Raw genomic sequence first — 20,464 nt, forward strand, 5'->3', positions numbered from 1 at the left:
CTTGCGCCCTATGACTCTGGGTGTACCCACTGGATGAAGCAGCTTCAGAACATGAATGTGTGAATGAAAACACAATGGTTAAGGCATCAGACACTGAACTCATGTAAATGTAATGCAATAGTTTTGTGTAAGACTCAAATGTTCTCATTCTAGTCTCTGCCTCTGCCATCTGTAAAATTGAGCTTTTCGTATTAAACTTCTCTGAATGTTTGTTTACATGTTATGATATGTTGAAAATATAGTGGATATATTTCCCCTTTTAGTAATGAGTGTACTGTGCTAAAATTAAGGCTGGTAATGTTTGCATCAACATGCTCTTGGCTCTAGGGTAGTTTCAGGAATCTGTTTCCAGAACACTGGACAGCGTCATGCTTAATTTTAAAAAGAGCTCCCGGCTGTCAAAGGTTTTGCCCTCATTGTCAGGAGGTTGTTAGTCTGAATCCCCACAATGCCAAGGAAACAAAATTGGACCTTTTTAATCTGGATGTGAAATCATAGTTTTTAAGAATATGTTTTAACGTGGCACTGCTAGGGCAATAAGTCTGTTTCACAATATTGGGGGAGGGGCAGAAAAGCTCATGGAGGAGCTCCCAGCAAGCTCCACGGCCACACTTTTATGCTAGTTATTTGTTGTTTAAGGGATACTAAATAGGTATTTGGTTTGTGTGACTGTGTGTTCAGGGTGGTGGGGTGGATTTTGTGTTTGTTTTGCTGTGTGTATTCGACAGGTGTGTGGCAGGTTTTGCTGGCAGGGCATTATTCATTTTGTGTGGATGATGAATAAAGGGCTTTGACAGTTCCTCCATGAACCAAGCCCAATTTTATCCTTGTTCCCTTGCTTCCTTGCTCTTAAAAGTCAGTAATGGCTCAGTTTCATTTACCCTGCTCCTGGCGACATCAAAACAGAAATGAAGCAGTTGTGGTTCGGTTCCTGCTCTGTGTAAGTACACCTTGCTATAGCAATAGTCCTTGAACTAGACTCCTAACACTGCATTTGACTACATCTGCTTAGAACTGTAGAAAACCTCTGGGAAAGAGCACATGTCAAATGCTATCAATTTAAAATATTGTGTAATATCAGAGTTTATTGTGTATTTTTGAAAAGTCTGTGTTCTCAAAGTCTTTTTCAGATGTTATGTACTTTGTAGCATTTTTCATTATACCTTGCTGTAACACCTACTGTATCTCCTCTCCGTGTCTGTGAACACTATCCATATGTGCAGCAAGGCTGATGTGTGGCCTGCTCAAGCAGCCAGCAGTCTCCAGCAATTAGAGTAGTCCCCATCCTCTGCTGCTCAGCATGTGGTTAAAATGGTAGTTTCTTCATCTCTGATCAGGACTTCAGAGGCGTACTGGGCCAAACTAGGCCACATTAGAGAAGCATAATGTCCTTTTTGATTTTACTACTGCTGTGTCTATAGAGACAGTGTTTCTTATCATGCTCAGTAGATATTGTATGGGTTGGATTGTTGGAACTTTTATCAACACTATTTGAGGAAGAAAAAACATCTCCTAACTCTCATTAAAACTAAAACTTTGACTATCAATGGGAAAATCCATTCATGTGAACCAAAGACAAGTTGGACTATTTGGGCATGCTTACTGGGTATTTCATTTTCTACTTGTCGGGATAATTGGTGGCTCATAGTGTCACAGTAAACAACCTCTTCAGGAATTGATTTGTGGATCAATTATATTTGTGAGTGATCTAAACTCTGTAGTTCAGTGGATAATGAATGAAATTAAGTAGGGGTGGCCTATCTTTTCCACAAAGAGCCGGTGCACACCTGATCTGTTTTATTTTAGGCTGAGAACACTTGGAGGACTGAAGAGCCAGGTGTGCACTTGCTTAGACAGAATTAATATTTGCTGCCACACTGGCTCTGTGCAGATATGATTTGACACCCCTGAAATTAATCAGTAATACCAGTGCAGACATTGAAGGAATTCACAGCTGTAGCTGTAGCTGGAATTCTGCTGTGTTGTACTGTGCCAAACAATCTGCTGTTTGTTGTACTGTGCAAAAACAAATAAGTTATCTATCTCTTAGCATGAGAAAAAAGTTCAGTCTTTGAGTTTGGTTGCATTCTCCGCTTTTCAAGATAACAAGTACATTCAAACACATTCAGTGATACTGAGAACTGGGATGTGGGGCAGTCATTCAACTGCTTTTACTGTTTCCTTATTCTTCAACAATATCTTGAAAGTTACACATACCTTTCAGACCCATAGCATTGATTTCTTCTCACAGTGAAAATATAGACACCAACTCCGAAACAAGATGAAAGCTTTATGTACGGTCTGATAATAGTCACGCTGTCTTCGGCAAGTCTATAAACTTTTGGCATTTTACATGGCCAAGTAACTGCCTGCTACTGCAGGAAAAGAAATTGGACCTGACACACAGAAGGACCAGAAGGCTGCTATTTTGGCATGATATGTGGAGACAGTCTTTCAGAGTGGACCAGTAGCAGAGTCAGTTCAAAACGACACATGGAAGTGGGTATACACAGAGGTACGGGTAGCCAATCAGAATACACCTGGCAGAATCCTGACAGTGAGGCCAGATTAGTGCACTGAAGGTATTGGTCTCTCCATCAGCTGTGCATCTGTGACTGAGAATATTCTGAAGGTAACATTATTTGGTGGTTTAGCAGGTCTTTTGTGGTTGTTGGGAGTCTCATATAATGTTTGGAAGTCTCATTTTGAAAATTAAAAATGATTCAAGTTATTGACTTTTCCCTGTTTTAGTCAAGGGAATAATTCACATCTAATCTTCACAGGAATATCCCCTGAAAAGGCATAACTCATATTTAATTACTAATTAAAGGGGATTCTGTCATTATGGGATTGTCTCTGACTTTTGCACAGCACTGCAGTTGTGTACAGCTGTGCTTGAACAACTGAAAGGAATCCTTAGTGATGTTTATGGAGCATTATTAAAGCTGTTGTTCTGCTTGCATGGAGTGGAACCTATTGTACCGCCTGCTTGGTTTTCTCAAGAGGAGCTCCACTCTCCGAGGCACCTGCTCTTGTCTGTAGTGGCATACTATTGAGAAGAAGAAGCACCAATTAACCTTCCTCAGACGACTGCTTATTAGCGATACCTGTCTTCTCTGGGGAGAATGACTTGAATCATGACAGTTGTAAGATGGGTGTATTGAAACTTAACAAATAGGTCTGGTGTGTACAGGGTGTACATTTCTTTTTTCTTTTTTTAGGAATGTTTTGTGTTAAAATTATTTTGATCTTCCTTTATGTGTGTAAAGATATTGGGAAGGGTGGTGTCGTCTAAAGAGGAATCTGTTGCCCTAGATAAATAAAGCCTAGACCACATTTTGACAAATTATATCTAACACCTGCAAGGCCCCATGCAAAGCAAGAAGCCATGTGTTATATATATTCTTCCTTTAAACTGGTATGACTACGAGTGTCTATGTGTAATAAAAATGTGCACCATAGGTCTGTGCCTATTAATGGCTAACCATTAGAAATGACTGGGATAACAGCCCCAAGTGATCATCACGGCATTGCTGGTTTAAAAAAACCTTACTTCATACAAACCTCATTAAGACACTATGATTCTCACATGTGTAAGTAACTTTAATGATGTAGGGTGATGTAAGACCCTACAATGATCCCACATTTATTGTACCTACAGTATGTGATTGTTGTAGAAGTGTGGCTGTTGAGCTGCTCTGGTTGATTGCGTATGATTTTGCAGATCCTCATATCTCATTGTGAGCTTTCACACATCAAAGAAAATGGATTTGTCTTTTGGGAATCATGTAATGTTTGTCAGGCTAAGCACCTACACCAAGGATCGAACAGTAAAATTAGTTTTTGAAATTTGCACCCGTTTTGTTTCTCAGTAAATTATTTAAATATTAGTGGCTGAATTAAAGAGGGGCGGCACGGTGGCGCAGCAGGTAGTGTCGCAGTCACACAGCTCCAGGGGCCTGGAGGTTGTGGGTTCGATTCCCGCTCCGGGTGACTGTCTGTGAGGAGTTGGTGTGTTCTCCCCGTGTCCGCGTGGGTTTCCTCCGGGTACTCCGGTTTCCTCCCACAGTCCAAAAACACACGTTGCAGGTGGATTGGCGACTCGAAAGTGTCCGTAGGTGTGAATGTGTGTGTGTGTCTGTGTTGCTCTGTGAAGGACTGGCGTCCCCTCCAGGGTGTATTCCCGCCTTGCGCCCGATGATTCCAGGTAGGCTCTGGACCCCCCGCGACCCTAAATTGGATAAGCAGTTACAGATAATGGATGGATGGATGAATTAAAGAGGGATGTTTATATTTCATCTCACCTTTTAAGTACCCTTTTTAAACATTTGGGAACTGAGGAGACTAATTATTACAGTTTTGCAAGTTGAATTTTTGTCCATTCTGGCTTGGTACATGACATCAGCTGCTCAAGAGTCTGTGGTCACCTGATTCTCTATTCAAGATGCACCATAGGAGGCAGATCTGGACTGCACCTGTCTCTGATAACAATCTGGATAGTCCCTTTTGACATTAGCAGAGAAAAACTGACATTCATTTTTTTATGAAAACAAGCTGAAACATGGACACCTCTGACCACAGCACATGTTTCTACTGTCTTTTAGACCATTTGAGATGAGCTCGGGCCAAAGAACTCTTTAGAGGTTTTGCATAGAATTGGTAGACTCAATTTTCTCAAAATTTTCTCAAGCTCATGTAGCTATATTTATCACAGTAGCATGAGAGTTTTTTTATGCAGTGCAGTTTGAAGGTTCGAAGGTCACTCTCATTCAACATTGGTGTTCAGCCTCAATCTACATGGACTGGTGCTTCTCCAGATTTGCTGAATTATTTCATGATATTAACAAGGCAGGTGATATTCTAGGTTCTTTGCGATCATGAATTGATTAATGTTTGGTTTGAACTATTTGGACAATTCTCTCATGAATTTTGGCATAAAGTGAAGACATATTTTTGCTTGCAAAGTCTGAGCCTTTTGTGAATGTTCCTTTTAGATCTTTTATATTCACTTGCTTATAGTGACCTGCTTCAAAACAACATAACATGAATTTTCTATAAACATTACACTTTAATTTTGCACTTTTCTCAAATTTTTTAGATAGAGTTTGTTGCTGGTATCAAATTAATGGATATTTTTTTCTTAGCATTTTGGTCAGTTAAAAATGTTTTGTGTTAAAATTATTTTGATCTTCCTTTATGTGTGTAAAGATAGTTGGGAGGGTGTCATCTGAAGAGGAATCTGTTGCCCTAGATAAATAAAGCCTAGACCACATTTTGACAAATTATATCTAACACCTGCAAGGCCCCATGCAAAGCAAGAAGCCATGTGTTATATATATTCTTCCTTTAAACTGGTATGACTACGAGTGTCTATGTGTAATAATAATGTGCACCATAGGTCTGTGCCTATTAATGACTAACCATTAGAAATGACTGGGATAACAGCCCCAAGTGATCATCACGGTATTGCTGGTTTAAAAAAACCTTACTTCATACAAACCTCATTAAGACACTATGATTCTCACATTGTATATTCACTTGCTTATAGTGTCTTGCTTCAAAACAACATAACATGAATTTTCTATAAACATTTCACTTTAATTTTGCCCTTTTCCCAAATTGTTTAGATGGAGTTTGTTGCTGTTATCAAATTCAGAATTTTTTTATATTTACAAAACACAATCACGTTCTTCAGTGAAAATAATAGTAAAAACAGTTAAAAAAAAACTTTTCTTTAAAAATCTTTTTGGAATTTACATCTTTACAATGGGGCTTGTATATGGACTGATATAATATGGATTGAATAATAAAAATGATGAAGCTGAAATTTGAAGCTGAAAATTATTGAGGGCATCACAGTGGTGCAGCAGTTAGTGTCGCAGTCACATAGACTTGTGGGTTCAAGTCCCGCTCCGGGTGACTGTCTGTGAGGAGTTTGGTGTGTTCTCCACATGTCCGCATGGGTGTCCTCTGGATGCTCCAGTTTCCCACAGTTTCCAGCTCCCACGGTCCAGAAACACACGTTGGTATGTGGATTGGAGACTCAAAAGTGTCAATAGGTGTGAGTGGGTGTCGCACTGTAAAGGACTGGTACCCCCTCCATGGTGTGTTCCTGCCTTGTGCCCAATGATTCCGGGTAGGCTCTGGACCCGACTCTGAACTGGATAAGTGGTTACAGACAATGGGTGAAAAGTGTAAGCCTCAGCTGTAATTCAGTAAGTCTTTGTTGTCAGTTTTTTTATTTTTTTATTTCAGTTTTATTCTTTTATGTAAAATTCTTCAATCAGTAAATTACAACCAAGGTAATTTTTTCCAGATAAATTAAATTAAATTAAATCTCAGGTTCACATAAGGAGCTGTTGAAATCAGAAATGTTGCTATAAAACTAGAACTCGCCATTGGAAATAAACTGCCAGAGACAGTGTTTTGGCCTTTAGCCTCAAATGTGTCTTTGATCTACCTGAAACCGCTAGAGGAGAGTATTTGACGTGTGCATTTGTGTCAGTGTTAATAGGAGATGGGAATTTACTCCTGCCAGTAAATGCTGGGTGACTTTTCAGGACAAAACCAATAGAACTCCTCTTCAGCCAATTCTTCTACAAAAGGATAGAAGTTTTTTTGATGCCTTTGAAAACTTAAAATGACTGCAGTATATCACTTAACTCAGCAACTCATCTTTCTGGATAGAAAGGATAGTAATTCCTCTAACTAACAGCATAGACCAGTGCTCTATTATACGGTGGGTTATTGCTCTATTGGAGAAGAAATCCCCTGCCACAGAAACAGGTTATTAAAGGAAATCTAAATTGCCTCACTGGGGGGAGCAGCTTAGTGACTATGAAGTCATTTTCATAGAATTCCAGTGATTAGGCCCCTTTCAGATTAAACACTGAAGAGCCATTATGTTGCAGCAGTTATTGGTATTTCCACAATATGAATCGAGTAAATGTGTTTGCATGTATTTGTAGTGACAGTATCTAGCCTAAGGGCATGAGTATAATATTGAGAAGTAGAAAATGTCATTTGCCAAGCTGAGTTCCAGGCAGTCCATGCAGGTATTAGTAAACCACTGTTGTTAGGACATCCCTCATATCTTGTATCTATTTCGTTAGATTTGATTTCTTACATATTTATATCATTTGGGGGACAAAATACAATTGCCTTTTAGGTTGCATACAACATTCTTGTAGCATCAGAAATGGTCCAGAATCATCTCTACATATATGAAAACGTAAGAAATATTAAAAAGTTTACTTTTATAGATTAAATACTAGTACAACCATGTTTCAGTTCTTTCTGTTTAAGCAGGTTTCACACACTGCGACTAAAGTCTTTAACCTTGCCCTATAAGGTAAGGTAAGGTCTAGCTTTGTGTTTGGAAAATGCACTCAGTCCGTTGTTGTATGGTACATATACACATACTTCCTTTTGATACTGACCAGTGGGAATGTAGCTATTTTCTATGCCTCCTTTGTCAAAGACAATAGCTTGGGGACACAGTTGGAAGAAGGTATGCTGCACACAATCATGCAAATCATGCCTGGCATGATTGAATATGTGAGACACCCTACACATAAATACTTTTTTTCGCAGATTTTTCTGTGCTTGATTGTTGTTAGTTCTCAAAGAATCCACACTACACAAACCACGCTCAATGACACATCACACACTTTCAGATTGCGCTCAACCAACAGATGTTCAGTCGTTACTCAGTCCTCTGCTTTACTTGATCAGAGTCAATTTCTAATTCAGATAGTTGACCCCCTTACAGATCTGTTAATGTACCCATTACACATGTGTGTTTCAATGCGATTGAAGATTTTCCACCAATAGTAGATTGACATACATAGAGACAGAGAGACAGAGCCAGCATTGCAAAGCTGAGAATTTGACTGTGCTTGGAGGAGAATACTAATCACTCCACTCCAAAGACCTGATTAAATGATCTAGCACTTAGCAATGGGGGAAAAAGCCCTGTTGTGCTCCCAGTGAGCGCACACTCAATGGTGTTTTCAAGAGCCACTAACCATGCACAGCCCCACAATGACCCCATCTTGATTTATAATTAACCATTATTGTCTGGTATTCACAGGTCTGCAAGTCTGCAGTGTTATGTTATTTTGTAACTGTGGGAGCATTCCAGCAGAGTAATCAGATGACTAAACAAAGTATTTATGGTGAGACTATTTCTCCCAGCTTCATAACAACCCACCTGTTTGGCTTTGATCATTGATTTTCTGTATTGCTCTGGGACTAATCATGACCTCCATTACTCCGGTGTCATTTCTTTTCTTTTCTGGCTTCCAGGGCTCATCACTCTGAAAACCTCCCTCTGACAGCAGGTCATTAAAGGTCCAGGGACAGATGTAAAACTCTAATATCCTCTGTTAAGTGGCTTAGTTCAGTATTACTTCTATGTCCATACAGCAGGCAGTGTTACTGTTAACCCACACACAAACACACACACACACACACACACACACACACACACACACACACACACAGGTGCCCATTTGTTTGCACGAATGCAGACAAAGAAATAAATTGGACCCGTGACTCACACATCAAGCAAATACCCCAGAATTACAGAGACAACAGCATGTAATCATCACCCTCTCTGTGTCCTCAATAAGGACATTTTGTTTTGGAGTCTTGTGTATCTGCCATATGATGTTCTTTTAATATGCAGAACCTGAAATACCTCTGCAAAACTACAAAGCAGATGTAGTTTTTCATCTGCACTTACAGGAGAGTCAGGAAAAACCCGGCTTGTAGAGAGGCTAATGTATTTATGTAACATGCATTTTTAAAAGGCCTCATTTTGAATAACAATAACACAGAAATATGATGAATTCATTTGTATCCCAATCTAATTTGCTCAAACTGTTTTGAAGAATGGTGAACATGGTATTTGTGAGAAAGGAAGGGAGCGGGAGATAGGGAGATAAAGAAATTGAGAAGGATTGTGAGCGATTGAGTGGGTGGAGTCCCATGTGAGCAGTAGTATGTTTGTACTCTGTAAATGTGTGAAGAGGCACATCATTTGCTGTTCGTGATATATTTGCGTTTTGAATTCTTAACCTCGCTTCAGTAAATGATCTTGGCACTAAGCAACCTATGAGGAGTGAGTGAATCTCCAGTGTGTTTGCATTCAGTTAGATGTTTATTACTCGGCTGTGTTAGTTTTTTCTTCTGAAATACAACATACAGAACCCACACCGCATCTTTCAAAATGACCTTTTCCTGTTCATATTTAATTTGCGAAATATTTAATTTTCGAAGTGAATATGACTTGAAGAGTATGGCGTCTAAATAGGTTCTAAAGATCTGAGATTTCAAAAAACAGAATCCATAATCAATAAATGAAATTTTGTAATTGAGAAAACATTAATATTGACAGTTATAAAAACAGGTTGGTAAACAGAATATTTCTGTATATAAAAGACTATTTTGAGTTTAATATTCTTGAAGTATTCTCAGTTGCGCTTCTTTCAGTCTCGCTATCACCTCCAGAAGTTTCTATACTACATACAGGGCACTTAGACCTATGAACTGTTCCATTTAGCGTTTGGTAACGAGAGTGTAGTCTCAGGCACAGGCGCTCAGCCCGCAAGTAGATGGAGAGTCTGATATCTTTGTTCTTTGTTGTGTTAATCAGGCCTCATTTTCAGGACAGGATTCTGCCAGTTGCATTATGATTGGCTATTTGTACATCTATATACACACACTACCTTGCACCATGTGTCCCAGCTCTGATACTGGTCCATTGTGAATCCTCCTTCTACACGTCAGGCCAAGATAGCAGACTTGTGGTTGGTCAAATTTCTTTTCCTGCAGTAGTAGTCTTGGCAATGTTAAGTGGCAAAAAATGCCAGACTCTCCTTAGAGACTAATGGGAGAGTGGAAACACACTCTTGTAAACACAACATAGTATCACAGCATGTGCACCAATTATTTACAAAGACAATTATTAATAGATGCAGGATGCAGAGACCAAATATTTTTCTTTTTTCATATTTTGATCAATTTTGGCCAGTATTGATGAGTGATACACACACACACACACACACACACACACACACACACACACACAGTGACAGCAAATGTATGTGACAGCGCTGCAGCATTTGAAAGTTTAAATAGATGTTATTATAAGGTGTAGGTGAATGACAGGATCAGCAATAACGTTTTTGTCTTGGCTTCAGCATCAAACTCTTTACATGGGAACATGTATGTGTGAACATTTCAAAAGGAATGGACCAATAAAAAACGTATTTACCCATATAGGTATTTATTTTTACTGACAATAAGGAAAGTTTTGTCTCTTTTGATGTTATCTATCTATATATGCTGTATACATTTTGTAATTTTGTAACTTGTAATTTTTGGACATTTCTGTTAATAAATACATATTATTTACATGCCGTGAACTGGTAAGAATTCTAATTATTCACAATTTGTAATAAGCCCACTGTTTTCAATCTCTCTACAAGATTTAAGATTCTGACAGACAATAATTACATAATTACATTACTCCTAATGTCTAACCAATATTTCTAACAAGTAATTGGAATGTAATATTGATATATTACTGTCACCCACTGAAGCATATGAATTGCAAACAAACCCTGTGGCATTTGTAAACCATCAGTTATTTTTATAGTCATCGTTGTAATGATGATAGATAGATAGATAGATAGATAGATTGATAGATTGATAGATTGATTCCATTATTAATTCCACAGCAGAGAAATTCACAGTGATACAGAAGCAAAGGGACAGCAAAAATAGGATAGGATAATGAGGTAAGCTTAAACATACGATGTTTTTACTGTAACTTACAAAATTTGGGGTGAGAACATTAAGAGAATTATATGCAAATTTAGAGCTTTTCCTTTTTTCAATTTTAAAATAAACAAAAAAATTAACCTTGCACAATAAATCCTTCAGTTATTTCATTTTCCCAGTTTTATAATTTAAGAGGACTAGTTTGTAAAATTAGTGTGCATTTAGCAGCTTTTAATCAGCTAGACGTTTATTAGCAGCTAATTAGCAACGTTCACACTTTCTGTCAGTGAAATTGTCTTCCATTCTTGTGGTGTCTTTTCTTCATTTTCCACATTTTTAAGTTAATAACACTGTGAAAAACTGTGAAAAATGTAAAGAGTAAAATTACGTTAGAGATATATGTATTTGATCATCTGAAGTCTTTTCCTGGTTGTTGACATGTATTTCTCACAACAGCTCCATTAATGCTTACAGAGGTAGTCTAAGAATTCTTAATCCAAATATACTGTGATTCCTTTTCTAGGATTGGACTCTCATTTGACCTTGAAGAAACCATATCAAGTAAAGAAAAATCCCATTCGGTCAGAATAGAACAGCAAGGGGCTGAATTGAGCCTAGTTCACAATCAATAGAGGTACATTGTGGGCTGTATGAAAACAAAAGAAGAAACCTTAAGGAGCTGGTGTTCTTTTCTGAGAGGAATACCAATGAGAATGTTCTTTACAGCATGTATCATCAGCACAGGACTTTGTAATTAGTGGCATTGATTTGTGCGGCATTGTATAGGAATGGTAATTTGTCTAGAGATGATTCACCGTATTCTCTTTGTGGCACAGTGAATGCTCTGATCAGCTGCAGCTGCCATGCACTATATCAGATGTTATTGTTAAGCATAAATGGAAAATAAACTTTCCTACACAAAAAGTTCTATTTAATAAGGCTTCTCAGCTTTTCAGTGAATAACTCTTGTGTTCTACAAGTCTTTCAGTGATTGGCTACTTCTTCAGAATGATTGGAAAAGTTCAGTGCAATTGAAATAGTAGTTTGCAGTATAAAAAAAACAGGCTCCAGTGAAGACGTGTAAGTGACACACCTCCTAAAGTTTCCCATTTTTGATTTTTGCCGGACCACTTACAGGGGCAGCCACTGAAAAAGTGACTGACTGCCTGACACCTAATGTTAAAATGCGCATGTGCGAGTATTAATTGTTAATTCAGCCATATTTCACATAGAGAACTTAAGGTGGTGAAACTACACCGTCTGTTAGTTCAGCCATATTTCACATTCCAGTTCATGAACTATATTTGGAACTGTTCGGCAGTGATGAGAGGCCCTCTTTTCCCTGGACAAGTACTATTTTTGGGACCTAAAACTTGCATGTTCAAATGTTTAAGGGGTCAGAGAGTTGACAGCTGAATTGGGACACACTCGCGCCGCTTCAGCGCTGTAGGTCCACCATCCACAGCGGTGTAGCTCAGTGTTTTACTGGAGCCTCGTACAGAAATCTGTTGAACGTTGTTGAAGTAAGATTTATCATAGTCTCTTCTTTATGTTTGGAGAATGTTTCTGTGACCCAGACTTTTGTTTTCTACTATATATTTAACAAACAGAAATTCATCTTGTCTGTCCCTATACTTGTTTCCTGTGTTAAATATTTGTGCACTTTAATGCAGTACATCTGTAATGAATAGAGAAGGTAATTTAGTTATAAGTATTGACTTGTAATGCTTTAGCTGAATGTTTTCTCATAAAGGCCCTTTTTTCCAGAAAAGCCTATTTATTGAAGATATAGCTTTGTGACTTTGAAGCTAAGAAATAGCAAGGCCCCAAGCCCTGGCAATCCAGTAATAAAGTACAATAAACCATTTGTTCTAAAAAAAAAAAAAGGAAGCGTCGTTCTTATGTTGTGTCACACCTCATATTGTGTCACATCTTTTGATTGTTATAAAACAAATGGGCTTTTTGCTAGAGGTGTTTTTTTATGTGTATTTTTACTATAAAAGTAATATAATTGGTATTTCTTTAAATACTTAATATATCTTCTAGAATATTTATGTATGCAGTATTTAGTCTATATTGCTGTAATGTATTATTCAGTTGACGTATATTCAGTTTATATATTTCTCATGTAAGTTTAGTTATTATACCTTAATGTTTCGATTCTAAAGACAGCTGGCCAGCTGCTGTTTTCCTAGGGCAGGATCTATAATTCAGTAAATTATTGGAGCTAGCAGCAGGTCACAGTCCCTGCAGGCTTTCCTTCCATTGATCATTAGACTTAGACAGGAGCACAAAAATAGTAGGAAGGTGTTGTGAAACAGGCAGTGTTATATAGGACCAGTTTCACATCTAGCCTTCAGTTCCCCAGCTGTTACATTACACTGTCATAATCGTTGCATCATTTCATAACAAAAATCAAACTCTATTAGAAAAACCTATTAATTTGCCTCAAATATGAGCTGCAAAATAAGCTTCCTTTAGGAAAGGACTTCAGTGTGGTTATTCGCAGAGTATCTTGAACCTCCAGTAACTCATGAATATCATTCTTTCTGACTATATTAAGTTTAGTCAGAGAGTGCTCCCAAGACATAAATGTAACAGCTTTAATTATTCCAATTACTGATAAACGTTCAATAAAATTAAAAACCTTGAATATACCTTGCTTTTTTTAATCAGATAATTGTAGATATTTCAAACCATTGTTCACTTCACAGTTCACACTAGAGTTACTAGTATACACGACATTGGCCGATAGTGCACTATTAATTATTGGCTTTTTTGTGGTATTACTTGGATTCACATCCATACTCTCTAAATCTCTAATTCTAACAACCTAATTTGAATAGAATTAAATTTACACGGATTGCTGTGGTCATTTCCTCTTTTACAGGTTCCATTCTATGATTGTTGCTCCATCTGAACCAGCCATGTCTTTCTTTGTCTCCCCCGAGGATATTACAGGCTGAATTTCCTACTGCTTTTCACCAGACTCAGCACAGACCAGCTACATTTTGCCTTGACTGTATACACTTCTCCATAAAACTATGGCTTTAGATTGGAAAATAGGATTATAAGCACCGACACTCACTGCTCCTTGGTTCTGCATAACTCATTTTCTGGTAATTTTATTTCCTCCAGGATGCAACGGTTTTATCACTAAAATGTGTAAACATTTTATTACAGCTGCCCACACTGATGAACTAAACTGGTTTGAATAAGGCTTATTACAGTAGCACAGACTGATGTGGGAAATCTGACTGCAACACAGATTCAATCAAAATCAGTCAGTTGAGAGTGGAATAATGAAAGAAACACTTCTACCTGACGATGAAGAGGACAGATTAAAAATAAGAGACAATTAAGAGAGATCAAAATTATGAAGAATTCATGGTAGATTTGTCCCCAGTCCTGCTATTATATTATGTGAGTTTAAGTACAGATATTTTAAGCATATCAGAGCTAGTGGTTACAGTAATCAGCAAAACACGATTAGACATAAAATATGAAAATGCATAAAATGAAAATATGATATGAAATATAAACTGTTATCAAAATGGTTTCTTCTATAAAATCAATGTCAGCATTTGCCACAACATTGTCCTGTCACTCTGTCATTGTCCACGTATGGCAGACATTTTGAATAATAAAACAGCCATTTTGAATTCATTCACATGAAAGTGATAAGGAGTGTTTTACTTCAGGCTTAGCAGTCTGCAGCAGAGCTACTGGAGAGGTAGATCTGAAGAAACATTTTGATGTTTGTGGAAACATTTCTAAATTAAGAGCGTGAATAAATAGTTTGTCATTTCTTTGTGGCTGTAAAACCTTCTTTTCTTCTGAGAATGCCATAGACTATATGTAGATATTCTGCTGTAAGGATGTGGTATTTAGATACATATATCATTTGTGAAGTCCTGCAGTTAGTTACTCCACAGCTCAGTCCACACTTGACCCTGGGCATTGTGCCAAAGCTCATGTGCAGCTCCTCTTGTGAGTCTTATTTATTGCTCAGTGCTTTTCGACTGTGATTAGCCAAGCTGTGAATTCACAGTTAAATACCGTAGCTGAATATATTAATGAGAAGAAATGTTCTCAGCTTTGAGCATTATGTATAAGGAGCAGTAAATGAAACAATCGGTTTAATTCCAAGGGAAAAGGTGAGGTTAAATAATGTCTTCTTTCTACAGATGTCACAAGTGGCACTTAAAGAAAATACACAAGGCAAATGTAGAATTTAAGCTCTTTATCTGTAAGGCAGAAATTCTGAGGCTTTGTCTGAAACCATCTTGAGCAGAAAAGGCTCAGAGAGGAGTGAATGCTACAGTTTAAAGAGCTGGCTGCACACAGGATCTCTCTCTCTCTCTCTCTCTCTCTCTCTCTCTCTCACTCTCTCTCTCTTTTTTTTTCTCCCCCAGAAACATTGTTAACACTGCATGCTGTCTGTCTTTTCCCAGGTGTATCTGTGGAGCAGGGCGAGGAAGACTCCATGCAAGATGAGGAAGAGCAGGAGTGTGCTGAGCGTGTCGCCCGAGGTGAGTGAGCATTGTGCTTCATCAAAAACCCAAAAGCTATTAACAGGATGTCATTGGAGAAATAGACAAACATTAGAAATTGGGGATGACTTCTTGGGTCCATTTGAAAAATCTCTGCGCAGGAGGAAAGAGAATGAAGATAAAAGAGGCGAAAAGTAAAAGAGGAAAGCAAGGGTATCTGCCCCCAAATGAGAAGAAGCATGCTACAGATCAGACTGGAGCAGCTGCTCTCTGACAGTGCAGACTACAGAGAGAGGAGTTACAGCAGATGAGGAACAGAGCATGAGGAGCCGTGACATGTAGACACTCATCCACTTCTCTCTCTCTCTCTCTCTCTCTCTCTCTCTCTCTCGCACACACACACACACACACACACACACACACACACACACACACACACACACACACACATATTTTCCCTCGGTCCCCCTCTCTTTTTATCCCTCCTCGCTTACTCTTAATCTTTTTTTCTAACAAACTGTCTCGCTCTGTTTCTCTCTCTCCCACTTTCTCCCACTCTTTCCTCCCCTCTTTTACCATCAGTTTCTTTCATTCAGACATCAGTAATAATGCATTAGGTTGACACCTGCAGTTGCTTGATACTAGACATACTGTTTCCCCTGATAAAAAATCGTGTTATTTCAATAACACTTTAATTCTGAATAAGTTACAGATGACAATGAGAATCTTGCTCAAGGACTAAACAAATATAACAGTAGCTTTTCCACCAGGTCTCCAGTGTGTTGGGCTACAGTGTTATCCATTATTCCACTTATTTTCTGTGTTGTATAGATCAGTAGAACATATCACCTAGTGGATTTATGTCAGTGGGAGTGCAGCAGACAGAACATCAGGTTGTTGTCTGCAATTTCAGCTGTCAATTTCAGCTACCAGGGCGGCACGGTGGCGCAGCAGGTAGTGTCAGTCACACAGCTCCAGGGGCCTGGAGGTTGTGGGTTCGATTCCCGCTCCGGGTGACTGTCTGTGAGGAGTTGGTGTGTTCTCCCCGTGTCCGTGTGGGTTTCCTCCGGGTGCTCCGGTTTCCTCCCACAGTCCAAAAACACACGTTGCAGGTGGATTGGCGACTCCAAAGTGTCCGTAGGTGTGAGTGAATGTGTGTGTGTCTGTGTTGCCCTGTGAAGGACTGGCGTCCCCTCCAGGGTGTATTCCCGCCTTGCGCCCAATGATTCCAGGTAGGCTCTGGACCCCCCGCGACCCTAAATTGGATAAGCGGTTACAGAATGAATGAATGAATGAATTTCAGCTACCATGTACACTAGCACATTTCAGATTACCCATAATCCACTGCGCTGTTTGGTGAAAACCCGCATGAGGTGATGTTTGTAATCATTTACTATTCTCCTGAATTCAGTTCCCTATAATAGTGCACTATGTAGTGAATAATGAATAGGGAGCCATTTCAGACACAGGGCAGATGTGTCTTGTTTTGTGTGTCTTTTTATAGGCTGTGTTGTAGCTTTTTGATTGTCTGCCATTCAAGGTTGTCTTCTGTACTTCTGGTCTGGTTTGTCTCATGTGAAGAGTTGTTTTTTATATAGTATTATATTAGTCTGTCTTGTTTAAGGTATCTTCTGTGTCTCTTGGGTTTTAGTGCTTGTATCTTCCTTTGTTTAACTTAGCCCAATATGTTCCTTTGTTTGGTCTTCTGAGATAAACTTAAGTTACCCTTGTGTTTAGTTCTTTGTCTTCTCTGTCTTGTTTTGTAGCAGTATCTAAGTTCTTAGTTTTTTTGTGTCTGAAATAGATTCCCTCCCTGTTTAGCAAAGTCCCCTTTAATCTGTGTAGCCTTTAGTCCTCTGTCACTTCATCTCTAGATTGTCAGCATATCTCATTAGCATTGATCACTTATGTCTCTCTCTATTAGTATTTAGGTATTTTGGTTTGTTTTGTTTCATCTGTAGCCTCTGTAGTCTCCTGTATATTTCTTTGAGGTTCAGTACTTAGCTGATCTTGTCTGTTCTAGGTTATTGTCTTGGATTGTCTCTGTGTTAATACGGCATATCTGCAATTACTTCCATTTCCTTTGTTCCTTGCACCACACCCCCTTCATGACAGTAGAACATTACACGTCAAAACTTACAAACACAGGTTTATTGCACAAAACCTGACAAAGGAAAACTGAATTGCCTAAAATTACACAAGACAAGACCCAGGACAAGGGCAGAGATACAGAGGCAAAGAAAAAGACATGGTTAGGGATACATGGGGAACACAGAACATGTTGGATATCACATAAAGCTTCACGGTCATTCTATTTGAAGCCAATGCTGCAAGCCATGCAGATTTTGAATTTTTTGTGATGTCAGAAACACTGCAGCAGTCTAGCCCCAGAAGATACAGCTTTTTGAATGAGCTACAAAACAGGGCAACCTGTCATTTGCATATACCTGTTTTAAAGGCACAGTATCAGAAATGGCCTGTTTAATTCTAAGAGATAAAGTATGACAAGAGTTTGTTGAATGTAAATATTAACTATGGGGTTTTTTGCTCCATGAAACCACATGAAGATCATAGGCAGTCCTCAGGGGAAAGATGAATTGCGGGAAGATACAGGGTATGGAGCATTTAAAATGTCTTAGTGTCAGTGAGGTATATGAATTGTTTAACACAGAAGAGTAGCTCAGCTGCAGAAGATTATAAGACTTCAGTGGAAAGTGATTGTATCATCCACAGTGGGAGTAATTATGTCATTGAAGACTTTCCTGATTGGCAGCCTCATCTACTCCTGGTGCAGGGTACCAGAGAGAGAGAGAGGGAAAGAGAGAGAGAATGCTTGTCTGCTTTGCTACAGGACTGAATCACAGTGTGCATGGATCAGAGGATCACTGTATCTAGCCAAGCAAGAACAGAAAGCTTACACACACACACACACACACACACACACACACACACAAACCTTTTCTGGCTTTTCTGTTGTCTCAGAGTGAGATGTTCCATCCTCACAATTGTAAAATGAAGAAAAACAAATAGCTAAAAGGCTTTTAAACTCATTCATTGTGTGTAACGTTCTTGTGTTGTGAGTACAAGTCCTCCAAGACTACACTGCTTTCCCTCATCCAGGAGAGAAGGAGAAATTCCCATTTAGGGGTCGTCTGTGGCTGGTTTCCATGGTAACACACGCTCCCTCTTCACAGCTTTCCACTAAGGGTCTGTGGTTCTTCCTGAACCCTGAGCTTACTTTTTAGCACATCCTGGAAACACAATCCACATCATGCTCGACTGCAGCACTGGATTTAATGGCTTCCTTTCTTTCATTTCTCTCTCTCTGCCTCCTGCCTACAAGACTTTACTTGGAGCCATTTAGACTGAAGCTCAGCTTGGTAGAAGGTTTAAAATTCAAAGAAGGAGAAGCTGTAAGGAAAAACCACTGGTGTATTGTATGATAAATGTATATCAGTTATTCATGTGAAAGAAGTAATTGACACTTGATAAAGCGAATCAAACCAAACAGGTGTTTGTCACATCACATAACACTAGTGTAAGGTGAGTAAAAAAACCTGGGTGATAGTTCCTCATAGTCATAAAAAAAAAAAATAAAAACAAGAAGTACTAAATAAATTATAAAAACATAAAAGTACAGTATGTACACAGCTTAACTTATTTACACACATTAATGTACAATATACACATACTACACCCATATACAAAGTGTTATGTACTATATAACTAGGAAGTAAGCAAGTGTATATTTTACTTTTGCCCCATCCAGGGTGTGTTCCTGCCTTGCGCCCAGTGATTCTGGGTAGGCTCTGTACCCACCCCGACCCTGAAGTGAATAAGCGGTTACGGACAATGAATGAATGAAGATTTTACTTTTCCTAATCTATATCTCCAACACTCATATGTAAAGTTACTTTTGTAAAAGTTCCAAAAGTAGTGTGATATGTATTAGTATATTAGTATATATACCAGGCCAGTAGTGCACCGCAGTTATGAGTTTAACACTAATCCTGAGTAATATCCTGTTAAAGCAAAGTTGAAAACAGACAAAAATACTCAGAAGACCCTTCAGTCACCTTTGTGCTCATAGATATGAGGCTTTACCTTCTGAACGTGTGTGATTGGAGCCTCAGCTCGCTGGGACACGGTCTGTGCGGTGTTGTGTACCCTGATAACTCACTTATCTAAGCCTAGATATTTTATATTATTTTATTTGTTTGTTTGCTGTCAATGAATGAATTTTGAAGTTGGATATCATTAGTGCAATTAGTCCCTTCATTGAATAATATACAGCTGCCATGCTTTTGGCCTTCGTCCATCCAATCACTGCCTGCTTGTCTCCTTCGTTCTTTAAAATCACCCCCCTACACTGCAACAGCTGTGCTCCTGCTTTATCAAAGCCTTCCAGCTCTGTGAACCAACACACATGCACACACACACACACACAAGTAAACAGACACACAAACACACACACACCCCTTGTGAATTTATCTCTTTCTCTAATGCACAGCTGTGTCCATATTTTGAACGAGACAATAGCCATCTGTCATCCACCATTCAGCACAAAAATGCAGTTGATATTTGGGCCCTATTTCCAAATGTGCATGTGTGTGTTTGTGTGTGGGCTTATGTGTCATACTGTGTGGCATATATTTCAAGTGTTCCAGCAGTATTAGTGTCATGCATCAAAATGAACTTGTAGTTTTAGCATTGTATCCATTACAATAGTCAATGAAATAGCAATGTTCCTCTTGTCATGTCAGTAGAAAAAAGATTGTTTTTTATTTTGTAAAAACAAAACAGTAAAGTCTTACATATTTGCAATTTTGATTTATGCTATTTAAACAGGCAACAGGGATTTTTACTGGCAAAGTTAACAGTTGCCTATTATATAACCAATATTTTACCATTTTTAAGTGTCTATACATATTTTTTTTGCATGTGGCTTTAGACTGAATGGAATATCTTCTTCTTCTTGGCAGTCTAGTTCATTGATCAGCAGAGCAGTGTTGTGGGTTGTGTAGAGATGCTGCTCTGTTTTTACTGTGCTGTGCAGGGATGCTGCAGCTGAGTTCCAGTGTTCTCAGCCCTATCTGTGCTCTGTGCTGTTTCTTCTTTCTGCTTTTGTTTGAGGTTGAATGTTGCACATCGCTACTTGACAAGACTCCCTTTTAGTCACCCTG

General features: G+C 38.7%; 1 protein-coding gene across 2 annotated transcripts in view; it reads left to right on the forward strand.

Annotated features, from left to right (window-relative positions):
• Positions 1-20,464, forward strand: part of pde4ba (phosphodiesterase 4B, cAMP-specific a) — a 191,116-nt gene that overhangs the window by 26,304 nt on the left and 144,348 nt on the right. For both annotated transcript variants that reach the window (XM_066663094.1, XM_066663095.1), the window contains one exon: positions 15,243-15,320. In XM_066663094.1, coding sequence (XP_066519191.1) covers positions 15,282-15,320 — 39 coding nt within the window. In that variant the 5' untranslated portion in view covers positions 15,243-15,281. The remainder of the gene's footprint in view (positions 1-15,242; positions 15,321-20,464) is intronic.

The sequence above is a fragment of the Hoplias malabaricus genome, chromosome 3 (genome assembly GCF_029633855.1).
Source record: "Hoplias malabaricus isolate fHopMal1 chromosome 3, fHopMal1.hap1, whole genome shotgun sequence".
Lineage (NCBI taxonomy): Eukaryota > Metazoa > Chordata > Actinopteri > Characiformes > Erythrinidae > Hoplias > Hoplias malabaricus.